Source organism: Gobio gobio (genome assembly GCF_949357685.1).
Source record: "Gobio gobio genome assembly, chromosome: 4".
Classification (NCBI taxonomy): Eukaryota; Metazoa; Chordata; class Actinopteri; order Cypriniformes; family Gobionidae; genus Gobio; species Gobio gobio.
Window position 1 is genome coordinate 68346669 of NC_137100.1, and position 18452 is coordinate 68365120.

At 37.4% G+C, this 18452-nt stretch overlaps 2 protein-coding genes across 4 annotated transcripts in view; one reads left to right on the forward strand and one right to left on the reverse strand.

Moving 5' to 3' along the window:
• Positions 1-779: 779 nt before the first annotated feature.
• On the reverse strand, positions 780-10863 carry spra (sepiapterin reductase a). Of its 2 annotated transcripts, XR_013816274.1 has the most exons (4): positions 9183-10863; positions 5199-5489; positions 2458-2989; positions 781-1790 (listed from the first exon to the last, which is right to left on the reverse strand). XR_013816274.1 is itself a non-coding variant. In XM_079813880.1 (3 exons), exons 1-3 carry the CDS (start codon positions 9490-9492, stop codon positions 2799-2801), a joined length of 792 nt encoding a protein of 263 aa, XP_079670006.1. In that variant the 5' UTR covers positions 9493-10863; the 3' UTR covers positions 780-2798. The 2 variants fall into 2 exon arrangements, 1 of the variants encoding a protein (XP_079670006.1); XM_079813880.1 differs by having other exon boundaries at positions 780-2989.
• A 1141-nt stretch (positions 10864-12004) lies between these two features.
• exosc2 (exosome component 2) overlaps positions 12005-18452 on the forward strand; it is a 7951-nt gene continuing 1503 nt past the window's right edge. Inside the window, exons 1-6 of one of the 2 annotated variants that reach the window (XR_013816325.1) lie at positions 12005-12149; positions 12459-12560; positions 14274-14319; positions 14399-14488; positions 14578-14643; positions 18130-18198. Coding sequence is in view for 1 of the 2 variants with exons in the window: in XM_079814657.1 (XP_079670783.1) it covers positions 12022-12149; positions 12459-12560; positions 14274-14319; positions 14399-14488; positions 14578-14643; positions 18130-18198 (501 nt within the window). In the remaining variant the exon portion in view is untranslated. The remainder of the gene's footprint in view (positions 12150-12458; positions 12561-14273; positions 14320-14398; positions 14489-14577; positions 14644-18129; positions 18199-18452) is intronic. The other variant, XM_079814657.1, reaches the window with a different exon arrangement.

The following is an 18452-nucleotide window of genomic DNA, read 5'->3' on the forward strand; positions in this document are numbered from 1 at the left end:
ACCTGACCCCTATAGAGAATGAGTGATGATGACCTGACCCCTATAGAGGATGAGTGATGATGACCTGACCCCTATAGAGGATGAGTGATGATGACCTGACCCCTATAGAGGATGAGTGATGATGACCTGAACACTATAGAGGATGAGTGATGATGACCTGACCCCTATAGAGGATGAGTGATGATGACCTGACCCCTATAGAGAATGAGTGATGATGACCTGACCCCTATAGAGAATGAGTGAGGATAGTCTGACCCCTATAGAGGATGAGTGATGATGACCTGAACACTATAGAGGATGAGTGATGATGACCTGACCCCTATAGAGGATGAGCGATGATGACCTGACCCCTGTAGAAGATGAGTGATGATGACCTGACCCCTGTAGAAGATGAGTGATGATGACCTGACCCCTATAGAGGATGAGTGATGATAACCTGACCCCTATAGAGAATGAGTGAGGATGGCCTGACCCCTATAGAGAATGAGTGATGATGACCTGACCCCTATAGAAGGGTTAGAAAAGCATTTATTTTATAATGTGAGTTTCCCCCCACTTCCAATTCTTTTACTTCAATGAAAGGTTTTTGCAAATTTTCTTCAATGATAGATCAAAAGGATAAACAATACAGATTTATTATTACAGCCATCTCTGATCATATTTATCAGCTGTGCCAACACTTTTGGCCATGACTGTATAAAAATATATTTTTTATATTTGAAAAAATACAGCTAGCAATTCAAGACATAAAGTGAGCACTCCTGAATAAAGACACGTTTGCACATGAAAGTAAAGCCTTTAGTGATCTTCACATGACAAACACCCGTGATTACATGAGTACACACACACACACACACACACACACACACACACACACACACACACACACCTCATCACAACTCATTAATCTGCGCTTTATCAACTCAAATCAAGGCACTGGAAATCTTCATTACAGCTCAGACGGACATCATACAGTCAGATTATCAGATAAAGTAACACTTCTGAGATAAAATAAACTGAGATTAGGTCGAAATTGAAAAAAATTTAATTATGGGATACTAAATCATAATTCTAACAAAAAAAATTCAAATTCAAATTTCTGAGATAAAAAACAGATTAGGTCAAAATTATGACAAAAAAAATTCAATTATGAGACACTAAATCATAATTGTAACACAAAAAGTTCAAATTCTAATTTCTGAGATTAAAAAAAAACTGAGATTAGGTCGAAATTATGACAAAAAGACAAAAATTATGAGAAAGTAAATTTGAAATGATTATGACAGCTCTCTCTCCTCTCCGATAGGGAGTTTAATTAATTAAAGGTGCAGTGTGTAGTATTTATGAGGATCTATTGACAGAAATGCAATATAATACACTGTGAGGGGAGGGGGGGGATGTTTTTATAACTCATTCGTTTACATTATATAATGCCTTAAAGTTCTGCATAATTAAGGGCGTGGCCACTTTGAGTGACAGGTGGATTGCCGTGTGTCTGCTGTCTGTTAGTCATCGCCTCAGCTCCGCCCACGTCCCGCCTCTTTGCCCATTTTCTGTTATCCGGGAGTGACGCGGTGACAAGATGGCGACGGCCAGCTCGACCCGACTTTACTCTTCAGAACTCTCTCCAGATCCTATGAGTGACGCCACGGACTCTACGGCCAGATTATCTTACAGTCTATGGTTTTCCGTCATGTTTCTACGGTAGCCCTAAAGGGACAAACTTCTCTACAGAGCGCTAGTCACTCTCTGCTCTCTCAGACAACCACATTTTTGTCCTGTGTGGGCCACTGTTCTCTACGGGAGGGGGGGTGGCATTCACAATTAGGTCGAAATTATGACAAAAAAATGTAATTATGAGATACTAAATCATAATTCTAACAAAAGAGTTCAAATTCAAATTTCTGAGATTAAAAAAAAATGAGATTAGGTCGAAATTATGACAAAAAAAATTAATTATGAGATACGAAATCATTCTAACAAAAAAATTCAAATTCAAATTTTATGAGATAAAAAAACTGAGATTAGGTCGAAATTATAACAAAAAAAATCAAATTCAAATTTTATGAGATAAAAAAACTGAGATTAGGTCGAAATTATAACAAAAAAAAAATGAAATTATGAGATACTAAATCATAATTCTAACAAAAAAAGTTCAAATCCAAATTCCTGAGTTAATTTCGATCTAATCTCAGTTTTTTCTATCTCAGAAATTTGTATTTGAACTTTTTTTTGTTAGAATTACGATTTAGTATCTCATAATTTCATTTTTTGGTCATAATTTCGACCTAATCTCAGTTTTTTTATTTTTTATTAACTTTTTTATTTTTTTTTAAAATTAATAGATTTGTTTTCCGTCATGTTTCTACGGTAGCCCTAAAGGGACAAACTTCTCTACAGAGCGCTAGTCACTCTCTGCTCTCTCAGACAACCACATTTTTGTCCTGTGTGGTCCACCGTAGCTTCTCTATGTGCTTCCAAAGGGAGGGAGGGGGTGCAATTCACAACCTAAAACATACACACTTACACACACCTTTAACTAAAGTTCAATCACCATGAAATCAAAACGGACAGTTCTAGTTTTACTGATCGTTGCACATCATTATCGTGTTAATAATCTTGAGTCAGAATAATGTAATCTCTTCTCTGATGATGAGGGCGGGGCCACCTGTCACTCACATGAGATCAGCCAATAGCAAACCACAACCGTCCAATCAGTTCCCCACAGACACACTCAAGCCCCGCCCCTACATCTGTTCTTGTTTGTGAAGCGCTTGACTCAGGAGAGCAGGCGATCGCTACAGGTCGTAGTAGTCCAGGTGTGCTCCCGAGGGGAAGGTGTCGTCCAGCAGCACCTGCATGAGTTTGCTGATGGACTGGTCACAGGTGAGCAGCTGACCCTGAGCGTGCATGAGGCTGAAGGTGTTCCTCAGAGCGCCATCCGCAGAGCTGCTGCGCGCCTGAAGCTGCATATCAGTGTCCAGCGGCCCTGCGGGAACACACACACACATATAGATATACATAATGAAGGCCAGATGTCTTAGGGCGGAGTTTCTAACGTCATCACCGGCGGCCATTTTGTCACAGGCAAGCTTTCTGGCGGGCTCTGATGTCATAGATATACATAATAAAGGCTAGATGTCTTATGGCGGAGTCTCTAACGTCATCACCGGCGGCCATTTTGTCACAGGCAAGCTTTCTGGCGGGCTCTGATGTCATAGATATACATAATAAAGGCTAGATGTCTTAGGGCGGAGTCTCGGACGTCATCACCGGCGGCCATTTTGTCACAGGCCAGCTTTCTGGCGGGCTCTGATGTCATAGATATACATAATAAAGGCTAGATGTCTTAGGGCGGAGTCTCTAACGTCATCACCGGCGGCCATTTTGTCACAGGCAAGCTTTCTGGCGGGCTCTGATGTCATAGATATACATAATAAAGGCTAGATGTCTTAGGGCGGAGTCTCTAACGTCATCACCGGCGGCCATTTTGTCACAGGCCAGCTTTCTGGCGGGCTCTGATGTCATAGATATACATAATAAAGGCTAGATGTCTTAGGGCGGAGTCTCTGACGTCATCACCGGCGGCCATTTTGTCACAGGCCAGCTTTCTGGCGGGCTCTGATGTCATAGATATGCATAATAAAGGCTAGATGTCTTAGGGCGGAGTCTCTAACGTCATCACTGGTGGCCATTTTGTCACAGGCCACCTTTCTCGCGGGCTCTGATGTCATAGATATACATAATAAAGGCTAGATGTCTTAGGGCGGAGTCTCTGACGTCATCACCGGCGGCCATTTTGTCACAGGCCAGCTTTCTGGCGGGCTCTGATGTCATAGATATGCATAATAAAGGCTAGATGTCTTAGGGCGGAGTCTCTAACGTCATCACCGGCGGCCATTTTGTCACAGGCAAGCTTTCTGGCGGGCTCTGATGTCATAGATATACATAATAAAGGCTAGATGTCTTAGGGCGGAGTCTCTAACGTCATCACCGGCGGCCATTTTGTCACAGGCCAGCTTTCTGGCGGGCTCTGATGTCATAGATATACATAATAAAGGCTAGATGTCTTAGGGCGGAGTCTATAACGTCATCACTGGTGGCCATTTTGTCACAGGCCAGCTTTCTGGCGGGCTCTGATGTCATAGATATGCATAATAAAGGCTAGATGTCTTAGGGCGGAGTCTCTAACGTCATCACTGGTGGCCATTTTGTCACAGGCCAGCTTTCTGGCGGGCTCTGATGTCATAGATATACATAATAAAGGCTAGATGTCTTAGGGCGGAGTCTCTAACGTCATCACCGGCGGCCATTTTGTCACAGGCCAGCTTTCTGGCGGGCTCTGATGTCATAGATATACATAATAAAGGCTAGATGTCTTAGGGCGGAGTCTCTAACGTCATCACTGGCGGCCATTTTGTCACAGGCCAGCTTTCTGGCGGGCTCTGATGTCATAGATATACATAATAAAGGCCATATGTCTTAGGGCGGAGTCTCTAACGTCATCACCGGCGGCCATTTTGTCACAGGCCAGCTTTCTGGCGGGCTCTGATGTCATAGATATACATAATAAAGGCTAGATGTCTTAGGGCGGAGTCTCTAACGTCATCACCGGCGGCCATTTTGTCACAGGCCAGCTTTCTGGCGGGCTCTGATGTCATAGATATACATAATAAAGGCTAGATGTCTTAGGGCGGAGTTTCTAACGTCATCACTGGCGGCCATTTTGTCACAGGCCAGCTTTCTGGCGGGCTCTGATGTCATAGATGTACATAATAAAGGCTAGATGTCTTAGGGCGGAGTCTCTGACGTCATCACCGGCGGCCATCTTGTAAGCGAGCTCCTGATGTAAGGCGAGTGATCTGAACACAAATACTCTCATCTCGCTGAAATCTGGACGGATTTACAAATGGTTTGGTTTCTTACAAACGTTATTAACGTGGCTATAAGTCTGGATGCTTGAAGTATGCAGTGTCATAACTACATCTCTGACGTTTATAACAAACCAAACAGTTTGAAAATCGGTAGAAAATTGAGCAAGTTAAAAAACACAATGAGTGAGCGAGCTGAGAGTGACAAGATGGCCGCCAGGAGCGGACGAGACATCTAGCCTTTATGATGTATATCTATGGCCACACACACCCTTAACGGACTGCAGTGTGTGAGAGGAGGTGTTTAATGAGCGTGGCTCCTCCCACCTGGGGCGTAGTTGAGCACCCTGAGGTCCGGCTCCTCCTCGGCCAGCACGCGGAACATCATGTCGCGCGCCGCCTTCCCGCCGCAGTACAGCACCCAGGAGGGGAAGGGGCGGAGCGCACACAGAGAGCTGATGTTCACCACCAATCGGGTCAGGCCGGCCCGCGGGGGGGCGGAGCTTAGCACCCCCGCCGTCACACACAGCGCAGAGCTGACGTTCACACTCAGGTACGAGCTCACCTCGTCCAGATCAGAGAAATCCCGGCAGAACCGCGACACGTCCCCGAGGGAGCCTGAGTCACATGACATGGGGAACAGCCAATCAGCATCAGGGAAACACAGATGAGCCCATATTATCAGGACTATGACAAAAACTCTAAATCATGAGGAAAAATAAGAACATTTTAAATTATGAGATTAAACATTTAAATTGACCTAAGTCAAAATTATAAAAAAATTACATTTATGAGATAAAAAGATGAAATTATGATATCATATTTGAGAAATTCTCATAATTTTGACTTTTCACAATTATGACTTAATATGTCAATTTCGATTTTCCCCTAATTTCGTCTTTACATTTTTATTCTCGGATTTTTATCATCTCATAAATGTAAATTTTTATCTTATAATTTTTAAAAGATGAAATTATGACATGTCAAAACTGAGAAAAAAGTTAAAATTATTAGATAAATTAAATTATGGTACAATTGGAAATTATTCATTTTTGTCTTTTTCTGAAAAAATAAAAAATAAAGTCAAAATTATGAGATACCAAGTGATAATTATGAGAAAAAAAAGATGAAATTATGAAAAAAGTCAAAATTATGACATTAAAACTTTAAATTGACAAATCAAAATTATGACATAAAAAGTTACTTTTGATAAAAAGATGAAACTATGAGAAATAAAGTTGAAATTATGACAAGTTATATTTGAGAAAAAGTTAAGAAAATGTGAAATTATGAGATTAAAAATATAAATTGACCTACTAAGTCATTTATGAGATAAAAAGATGAAATTATGACATCATATTTAAGAAATTCTCATAATTTAAACTTTTTCCTCATATTTTGACTTTTCACAATTATGACAATGTCTTAATTTCGATTTCCCCCTAATTTCATCTTTAAGTTTTTATTCTCATAAATATAAATTTTTATCTCATAATTTTGATGTATTATGACATAAAAAAAAGAAATTATGAGAATTAAAGTTGAAATTATGACGAAATTAAGTCGAAACTGAGAAAAAGTTTAAATTATGGTAAAATTGGAAATTATTAATTTCTGTCATAATGGACTTTTTATGACAAAAAAAATGAAGTCAAAATTATGACAGTAAAAATTGAAATTGACAAATCTAAATTATGACAAGTTATTTTTGATAAAAAGATGAAATTATGAGAAACAAAGTTGAAATTATGACAAGTCATATTTGAGAAAACTTTAAAATTAGGAGATTAAATTCGAAATGACGACTTTCTGTCCTAATGGACTTTTTATGATGTCAAAAAGATCACATCATAATTATGAGAAAAACAAAATTATGAGATAAAAAATTTTAATTGACATACTAAAACAAAATTGAGATCATTTTTTGTATTTTTTATTAAAAAGTCCAAATATGAGAAAAAGTTTAAATTATGGTAAAATTCGAAATTATGACTTTTTATGACAAAAAATAAGTAAAAAATTTAAATTAAAAATTAAAAGTCATAATTATGAGAGTTAAAATTATTAGATAAAAAATTTAATCGACATACTAAATCAAAATTATGAGATAAATCACATTTCAAAAAAGTTTAGTTTTTAAAAGACATAAAAGTTACATTTATGAGATAAAAATGAAATTATGACATGTCATAATTTAAAAATGTATAATTATGAGATGAAATTATGAGAATTAAAGTTGAAATTATGACAAATCGAAACTGAGAAAAAAGTAAAAATTATGAGATAATTTAAAATTATGATAAAATTGGAAATTATGAATTTCTGTCATCATGGAGTTTTTATGACCAAAAATATTAAGTCAAAATGATGAGATACCAAGTGATACTTATGAGAAAAGGATACATTCAGGAGATAAAAAAAACGAAATTATGAGGATAAAAATCAAAATTGAGATAAAAAGTCAAAATTCTGACATTAAGTCGTAATTGTGACATCATTTTTAAAATTATGACATTAAAACTTTGAATTGACAAATCAAAATAACGACATAAAAAGTTACTTCTGATAAAAAGATGAAATGATGAGAAACAAAGTTGAAATTATGACAAATCATATTTGATATTTACAAATCAAAAAGTTAAAATTAGAAATTACGACTTTCTGTCCTAATGGACTTTATATGATGCCAAAAAGATCACGTCATAATTATGAGAAAAACTTAAAATTATGAGATAAAAAATTTAAATTGACATACTAAACCAAAATTATGAGAGAAGTTTTAGTTGATAAAAATTCAAAATATGAGAAAAAGTTTAAATTATGATAAAATTCGAAATTATGACTTATGACAAAAAATGTAGTAAATACTTATGATATACTAAGTCATAATTATGATAAAAAGTTAAAATGATTAGATCAAAATTTAAATCGACATACTAAATCAAAATTATGAGATAAATCACATTTAAAAGATGAAATTATGAAAAGTCAAAATTATAACAAGTCGTAATTGTGACATAATTTTTGTAAATTATGACATTTAACATTTTAAATTGACGAATCAAAATTATGACATTAAAAATTACTTTTGATAAAAAGATGAAATTATGAGAAACAAAGTTGAAATGATTTAAATTGACATACTAAACCAAAATTATGAAAAAAATGTATTTGATAAAAAGTCCAAATATGAGAAATTATGACTTATGACAAAAAATACAGTAAAAATGTTGATATACTAAATCATAATTATGAGGAAAAACTTAAAATTATGAGATTAAAATTAATTATAATATTAAACATTTTAATTGACATACAAAAGCAAAATTATGAGATAAATCACATGTAAAAGATGAAGTTATGAAAAGTCAAAATTATAAGAAGTCGTAATTGTGACAATTTTTGTAAATTATGTCATTTAAAATTTTAAATTGACGAATCAAAATTATGACATAAAAAGTTACTTTTGATAAAAAGATGAAATTATGAGAAACAAAGTTGAATTGATTTAAACATACATTTAAATTGACATACTAAACCAAAATTATGAGAAAAAAATGTATTTGATAAAAAGATCAAATATGAGAAATTATGACTTTTTATGACAAAAATACAGTAACAATTTTGATATATTAAATCATAATTATGAGAAAAAAATTAATTATGATATTACATTTTTTAATTGACATACAAAAGCAAAATCACAACAACAAATCACATGTAAAAGATGAAATTATGACATAAAAAGTTACATTTATGAGATAAAAAAAATTAATTATGACATAAAAGTCCAAATATTACAAAATAAATTAGGTAATGATGACAGATAAAAAAAAGAGATTAAAAATCAAAAGTACAACACACTAAATTATAATTATGAGATGTAAAAAAATAAATCGAAATGATGATTATGATAATTGACATTATCTAATTTATTTTAAAAAAAAATTTATTCAAGAAATAACAAATTACAATAGTGCAAACACACATCTATATATATATATATATAAAACTTTCCAACAATATGCTTAATAAACAAGTAAAATAATTTTGCACAATCATAGGATAAAAATGGAAAGAAATAAAAAGAACGGAACATACAGAGAAAAATAAATAAATAAACGGCAACCAGAAAATAATCATGTAACATGAAAGATCTCATCATATTTCTTCAAAAAAGATGTACATTTTCTATTTTAGATAATTCTTAGTGATTTGATTAAAGCATTATCTCATTATTTCAATGTTTGCCACAAATAACATGACGTGTGACGTCCGTGTGACGTGCTGACGTCAGCCGGCGTCGCTCACCTGCGTTGTTGAAGAGCATCAGCCGCTGGAGGAGCGGGTCGCTCGCGCTGTCTCTGGCGGCGGAGATCAGGCTCTCGACTCCCGCTTTACTGCCCAGATCCGCCGCCACACAGCGGACGGTGAGCGCGGAGTCCCCACGGAGCAGCTCCAGCTCCAGCTCGCGCAGTCGGTCACCGGAGCGGGCCGCGAGCACCAGAACCGAGCCCGCCGACACACGCGCCGCCAGGCGGAGAGCCAGAGCCCGGCCGAAGCCTTTCGACGCCCCGGTGATGATGACCAGCGCCTTCCCGAACCCCGGAGCCGCGCTCATCGCGATCCGACAGATTCTGAGTGTGTGTGTGTGTGTGTGTGTGTGGGGATCGATTCGACACGCCCCCGGAAGACTGACAGGCGAGACCACGCCCACTTCAGATAGCGCGTCACGAACGCGTTTTATACGCTATGACTGTACAATGTGTTTTTCTTCGACAAAAATTCTTCTTATCTAATAAAGTTGTTGAAGTCTCTATTATCATAATTATCCATAATTGTTAAATTATAAACTTGCTCAATTTAACAGTATTTAACTCTTTTTGCCTTCAGAGACGATAAATCACTTATTTTGGGACTGTACTTATTGTAAAGTCTTCTGGATTGATTTTTCACATTTTGTTAGAAAATAATTATGTCCAAACTTTTGTATAACCCCAAAAATTGTGTTTTTTGGTTATTCTTTGAATTTAGACGCTTCTCATTGTAAATTTATTTGTAATTTACTGCTTTATTATGCTAAATTTTACATTCATAAATGTACATATTCAAAGAAAACTCTTTTGATATATATGTAAACTCATTAAGAAAATGCATCTTTATGGTGTAAGTCCTTTAAGCTTTTGGAGCATTGTTGGTAACTCTTATTGTTTTTTTGTTCTTTGTAAGTGTAGTTGTTGTTAATTTTGTGCATAATAATAAAAAATAAAATAAAAAAGTACAATGTGTTTATAGGAGGTGAAGTAAATATTGTAATAATACATTTATCCGTCAACTCTCTCAAGAAATGTAATTACTCCAAGGGGACATATTTTGGGGTTGTATAATAGATAACATTAAATGGAGGAAAACATGGATAATATCAATATTGCATACCCAATAAAATAAGAGAAGTGCATTTTAAAATTCTGCATTATATGTAATGCACTTTTATGATGCAGATGATTTATAAGCACCTTCTGTAAGAGTGAAAATGAAGACATCTGGCTTTTGTTTATCAATGTTCTGGAATGATTTGAGCTCTAACTGTTTTTCTAAAATGAATATGAACTGTAATATATGCATTAAGGACATCATTTGTCTTTTTGAAAACCCAAACAAATCTTCAGAATCTTCTGTTAACTTCTTTATTCTTGTGGTAAAGGTTCTTAATAAAATTCCTAGTTTTTATGTGAAGTAGATTATTAAATCAAATCACTAAGAATAATTGAAAATAGAAATGCACATATTTTTGGATGAAATATGATGAGATCTTTCATGTTTCATGATTATTTTCTGGGTGCCTTTTTTTTCTCTGTATGTTCCGTTCTTTTTATTTCTTTCCATTTTTATCCTATGATTGTGCAAAATTATTTTACTTGTTTATTAAGCATATTGTTGGAAAGTTATAGATTTATAAGAGATGTGTGTTTGCACTATTGTAATTTGTTACTTCTTGAATAAAAAAATAAAAAATGTACAATGTGTTTATTAATTTATTTGTATTGAATTCAATAAAAGAGCCAGTTTTGAGCAGGTGAATGTACTAAATATGTTGTTACAAACTCACAAAAAATAGAACTTTATTTTAAAAAAATGTTTACGTGTTTATGTTAAAAAAAAATGTCTGAAGAAATGCTACTTGTTTTATGTATTGTGTATTGTATGTAATATTGTGTACAGATGTACACCGTGTTTATTTATTTATTTATTGACACTTATTACTCTTTTTATTATTATTCAATGAACAATAACAATGTCACAGGAAACAGTATAACAAGAAAAAGAAAATGAGAAGAAGAAGAAAAAAAAATTAAAATAAAAAATGTTGCCAGGGGGAAAAAATAGAGCAAAAACAGAAAATGCATACATCCATAGATGAAAATCTCTGATACTGTCAATATATATATATATACATATTTCAGTCAGTAAAATTACAAAATTTGGTTTCTTATTGGTCAATTTACACTTATGAATGTGGAATTTGGTTAATAATATAATTAAATTAATAAATAAAAGTAATGTTCTTCTTGTCTAGAATAGTAAGTAAAGCCAAAGAGTACATTTTCCCACAATATATTTATATATTTTTGAACCTTACACCATAATGTGACAGAATATGTTCAGTGCCAAAATAAGTGCAAGGCAGTTTCTTCATCTTTGTCACAAAAAATACAATTCACATTTATCCCTATAGTTTAAACTTTTGTAAATAACGGCTTGCTGGATAAAATCTGTGAATAAGCTTATATGAGATTTCTTTAATCTTATTTCTAATATTTCTGTGGTAATAACCATACTTTCCTCCAGCAAATATTTTTTCCATTTAGTAAAGAGATTAAATGAGACAAAACATAAACACGTATTCCTCTTATAATAAACTCAACGCTTCCCTCTAGCGGACACGCGTCTCATTACAAAATAAAAGTTCGCAAATTTGACAGCACACCTTTAAAAAGTAATTTAGGAAAATGTATTGTTATTTAACTAATTAATAATCTACTCAAATTAAAATTTCGATGTCATAACGACTTAAAATGAATAGAGTCGCGGTTTTATTATGAAACGGGCGCGCGTCCTCTGCCGCTGCGCGCGCTTCCGGTGTGTAAAGATGGCGGTGGAGATGAGGCTTCCCGCGCTGCACAAACACGTCTCACTGACCACAGATCAGCCTCAGCGGGACGACAAACACCTGGTGGTGCCCGGAGACGTCATCACCTCGGACACGGGCTTCATGAGGTACACACACACACACACACACACACACACACACACACACACACACACACACACACACACACACACACACACACACACACACGGGCTCCATGTGACTGGTGCTGCTCACTGATGCTGACCTGACTCCGTAAACATCATTACATCCTGAGGGAAAACTAACTTTATTTGTTAATATCAGTTTTTCCTGCTTTTCCTACTGATGTCTGTTATATACTCGCAGGTGTAGGTTGTGAACTATCTCTCTCTCTCTCTCTCTCTGTGTGTGTGTGTGTGTGTGTGTGTGTGTGTGTGTGTGTGTGTTTTCCTCAGGGGTCATGGCACCTATATGGATGGAGAGCGGCTCACGGCTTCAGTGGCTGGACAGGTGGAGCGGGTCAACAAACTCATCTGTGTGAAGCCGCTGAAGACCAGGTACACACACACACACACACACACACACACACACACACACACACACACACACACACACACACACACACACACACACACACACACTATCTCTCTCTCTTTCTCAAGTTTCACTTTTTAAATGGAATTAGTCAAATAAATCAACTTTTTGATGATATTCCAATTATATGACCAGCACCTGTACACTTGACACACACGCTCACACACACTCTTGACTCTCTCACTCATACACACTCTCACACACACACACACTCACACACTCACACACACACGCTCACACACACTCTTGACTCTCTCACTCATACACACTCCCGCTCTCTCACGCACACACACTCCCTCTCTCACACACACTCTTAACTCTCTCACACACACTCCCGCTCTCACACACACTCTTAACTCTCTCACACACACTCCCTCTCTCACACACACTCTTAACTCTCTCACACACACTCCCGCTCTCACACACACTCTTAACTCTCTCACACACACTCCCGCTCTCACACACACTCTTAACTCTCTCACACACACTCCCGCTCTCACACACACTCTTAACTCTCTCACACACACTCCCTCTCTCACACACACTCTTAACTCTCTCACACACACTCCCTCTCTCACACACACTCTTAACTCTCTCACACACACTCCCGCTCTCACACACACTCTTAACTCTCTCACACACACTCCCTCTCTCACACACACTCTTAACTCTCTCACACACACTCTTAACTCTCTCACACACACTCCCTCTCTCACACACACTCTTAACTCTCTCACACACACTCCCGCTCTCACACACACTCTTAACTCTCTCACACACACTCCCGCTCTCACACACACTCTTAACTCTCTCACACACACTCCCTCTCTCACACACACTCTTAACTCTCTCACACACACTCTTAACTCTCTCACACACACTCCCTCTCTCACACACACTCTTAACTCTCTCACACACACTCCCGCTCTCACACACACTCTTAACTCTCTCACACACACTCCCGCTCTCACACACACTCTTAACTCTCTCACACACACTCTTAACTCTCTCACACACACTCCCTCTCTCACACACACTCTTAACTCTCTCACACACACTCCCGCTCTCACACACACTCTTAACTCTCTCACACACACTCCCGCTCTCACACACACTCTTAACTCTCTCACACACACTCCCTCTCTCACACACACTCTTAACTCTCTCACACACACTCCCGCTCTCACACACACTCTTAACTCTCTCACACACACTCCCGCTCTCACACACACTCCCTCTCTCACACACACTCTTAACTCTCTCACACACACTCCCGCTCTCACACACACTCTTAACTCTCTCACACACACTCTTAACTCTCTCACACACACTCTTAACTCTCTCACACACACTCCCTCTCTCACACACACTCTTAACTCTCTCACACACACTCCCGCTCTCACACACACTCCCTCTCTCACACACACTCTTAACTCTCTCACACACACTCCCGCTCTCACACACACTCCCTCTCTCACACACACTCTTAACTCTCTCACACACACTCCCTCTCTCACACACACTCTTAACTCTCTCACTCACACACTCTCCCGCTCTCACACACACACACACACACACGCACACACTCACTCCCTCTCTCACACACACTCTTAACTCTCTCACTCACACACTCTCCCGCTCTCACACACACTCTTAACTCTCTCTCTCTCCCGCAGGTATAACGGTGAGGTCGGTGATGTGGTTGTGGGCAGGATTACGGAGGTTTGTGTGGTTGATGGTTGATGATGATCTCGATCTCGTCTCTGAGGCTCTGATGGCGTGTGTCTCTGTAAATGTGCAGGTGCAGCAGAAGCGATGGAAGGTGGAGACGAACTCGCGTCTGGACTCAGTTCTGCTGCTGTCATCCGTCAATCTGCCCGGAGGAGAGCTGGTGAGAAACCCCCCCGCCCCACTGCACGTCAGGCTCATGTGACCGCGCTCTGAAGTGTGTGTGTGTGTGTGTGTGTGTGTGTCTGTCAGAGACGACGATCCACGCAGGATGAGCTGGCCATGAGGGACTATCTTCAGGAAGGAGATCTCATCAGCGTATCCTTCTTCATCTTCATCATCATCATCATCATCCACAGACATGACATCAGTTACTGACGTGATTCATCTTCCTGCTCTGACAGCGAGGGATTCATACATATATAATATTACAAACAGCGTTATTGTTTACTAGAAAACAAAGTATCATAAATAGACACTAACATTGATTCATCCAGTAATGAAACGAGTGAAGTCTTTATGAGTGAGTCATTGAATCATTCATTCAAGAGATTTGCTCAAAAACACTGATTCATCCTGTAATGTAACAAGTGAGTCTTTATGAGTGAGTCATTGAATCATTCATTCAAGAGATTCACTCAAAACACTGATTCATCCTGTAATGTATCGAGTGAGTCTTTATGAGTGAGTCATTGAATCATTCATTCAAGAGATTCACTCAAAACACTGATTCATCCTGTAATGTAACAAGTGAGTCTTTATGAGTGAGTCATTGAATCATTCATTCAAGAGATTCACTCAAAACACTGATTCATCCTGTAATGTATCGAGTGAGTCTTAATGAGTGAGTCATTGAATCATTCATTCAAGAGATTTGCTCAAAAACACTGATTCATCCTGTAATGTATCGAGTGAGTCTTTATGAGTGAGTCATTGAATCATTCATTCAAGAGATTCCCTCAAAACACTGATTCATCCAGTAATGAAACAAGTGACGTCATTATGAGTGAGTCATTGAATCATTCACTCAAGAGATTTGCTCAGAAACACTGATTCATCCAGTAATGAAACGAGTGAAGTCTTTATGAGTGAGTCATTGAATCATTCACTCAAGAGATTTGCTCAAAAACACTGATTCATCCTGTAATGAAGCAAGTGAAGTCTTTATGATCGAGTCATTGAATCATTGACTCAAAACACTGATTCATCCAGTAATGAAACAAGTGAAGCCTTCCTTTATGAGTGAGTCATTGAATCATTCATTCAAGAGATTTGCTCAAAAACACTGATTCATCCAGTAATGAAACAAGTGAAGTCTTTATGAGTGAGTCATTGAATCATTCACTCAAGAGATTTGCTCAGAAACACTGATTCATCCAGTAATGAAACAAGTGAAGTCTTTATGAGTGAGTCATTGAATCATTCACTCAAGAGATTTGCTCAGAAACACTGATTCATCCAGTAATGAAACAAGTGAAGCCTTTATGAGTGAGTCAATGAATCATTCACTCAAGAGATTTGCTCAAAAACACTGATTCATCCAGTAATGAAACAAGTGACGTCATTATGAGTGAGTCATTGAATCATTCACTCAAGAGATTTGCTCAAAAACACTGATTCATCCAGTAATGAAACAAGTGAAGTCTTTATGAGTGAGTCATTGAATCATTCACTCAAGAGATTTGCTCAGAAACACTGATTCATCCAGTAATGAAACAAGTGAAGTCTTCATGAGTGAGTCATTGAATCATTCACTCAAGAGATTTGCTCAAAAACACTGATTCATCCAGTAATGAAACAAGTGAAGCCTTTATGAGTGAGTCATTGAATCATTCACTCAAGAGATTTGCTCAGAAACACTGATTCATCCAGTAATGAAACAAGTGACGTCATTATGAGTGAGTCATTGAATCATTCACTCAAGATATTTGCTCAGAAACACTGATTCATCCAGTAATGAAACAAGTGACGTCATTATGAGTGAGTCATTGAATCATTCACTCAAGAGATTCGCTCAAAAACAGTGATTCATCCAGTAATGAAACAAGTGACGTCATTATGAGTGAGTCATTGAATCATTCACTCAAGAGATTTGCTCAGAAACACTGATTCATCCAGTAATGAAACAAGTGAAGTCTTTATGAGTGAGTCATTGAATCATTCACTCAAGAGATTCGCTCAAAAACAGTGATTCATCCAGTAATGAAACAAGTGACGTCATTATGAGTGAGTCATTGAATCATTCACTCAAGAGATTTGCTCAAAAACACTGATTCATCCAGTAATGAAACAAGTGAAGTCTTTATGAGTGAGTCATTGAATCATTCACTCAAGAGATTTGCTCAGAAACACTGATTCATCCAGTAATGAAACAAGTGAAGTCTTCATGAGTGAGTCATTGAATCATTCACTCAAGAGATTTGCTCAGAAACACTGATTCATCCAGTAATGAAACAAGTGAAGCCTTTATGAGTGAGTCAATGAATCATTCACTCAAGAGATTTGCTCAAAAACACTGATTCATCCAGTAATGAAACAAGTGACGTCATTATGAGTGAGTCATTGAATCATTCACTCAAGAGATTTGCTCAAAAACACTGATTCATCCAGTAATGAAACAAGTGAAGTCTTTATGAGTGAGTCATTGAATCATTCACTCAAGAGATTTGCTCAGAAACACTGATTCATCCAGTAATGAAACAAGTGACGTCATTATGAGTGAGTCATTGAATCATTCACTCAAGAGATTCGCTCAAAAACAGTGATTCATCCAGTAATGAAACAAGTGACGTCATTATGAGTGAGTCATTGAATCATTCACTCAAGAGATTTGCTCAGAAACACTGATTCATCCAGTAATGAAACAAGTGACGTCATTATGAGTGAGTCATTGAATCATTCACTCAAGAGATTTGCTCAGAAACACTGATTCATCCAGTAATGAAACAAGTGACGTCATTATGAGTGAGTCATTGAATCATTCACTCAAGAGATTTGCTCAAAAACACTGATTCATCCAGTAATGAAACAAGTGAAGTCTTTATGAGTGAGTCAATGAATCATTCACTCAAGAGATTTGCTCAAAAACACTGATTCATCCAGTAATGAAACAAGTGAAGTCTTTATGAGTGAGTCATTGAATCATTCACTCAAGAGATTTGCTCAGAAACACTGATTCATCCAGTAATGAAACAAGTGAAGTCTTCATGAGTGAGTCATTGAATCATTCACTCAAGAGATTTGCTCAAAAACACTGATTCATCCAGTAATGAAACAAGTGAAGCCTTTATGAGTGAGTCATTGAATCATTCACTCAAGAGATTTGCTCAGAAACACTGATTCATCCAGTAATGAAACAAGTGAAGCCTTTATGAGTGAGTCATTGAATCATTCACTCAAGAGATTTGCTCAGAAACACTGATTCATCCAGTAATGAAACAAGTGACGTCATTATGAGTGAGTCATTGAATCATTCACTCAAGAGATTCGCTCAAAAACAGTGATTCATCCAGTAATGAAACAAGTGACGTCATTATGAGTGAGTCATTGAATCATTCACTCAAGAGATTTGCTCAGAAACACTGATTCATCCAGTAATGAAACAAGTGAAGCCTTTATGAGTGAGTCATTGAATCATTCACTCAAGAGATTTGCTCAGAAACACTGATTCATCCAGTAATGAAACAAGTGAAGCCTTTATGAGTGAGTCATTGAATCATTCACTCAAGAGATTTGCTCAGTTTGTTTCCAATCTTGCATCAGTGTTAGTGTGTGTGTGTGTGTGTGTTCTTTAACTGTTCAAAGGCAGAGGTTCAGTCGATCTTCTCAGACGGCGCTCTCTCTCTGCACACGCGCAGCTTAAAGTATGGCAAGGTGAGCATCAACATCTTTCAAAAACACATCTCCTCATATCCTCCAGTGTTGCGGCTCCTCTCTTCCCAGTCTGTCAGTAACGCTCTGTTTAGTTCCTGTCTCTATGAAGCCCCGCCTTCTGAAAAGCACACTGTGCTCTGATTGGTCGGCTGGAGTGGTGTGTTGTGATTGGTGTTCGGGAAATGCCCCGCCCCTTACCATAACCGGCAGTTTCAACACACGACTAACTAACTCAACCAGATAATGAGGAGTAT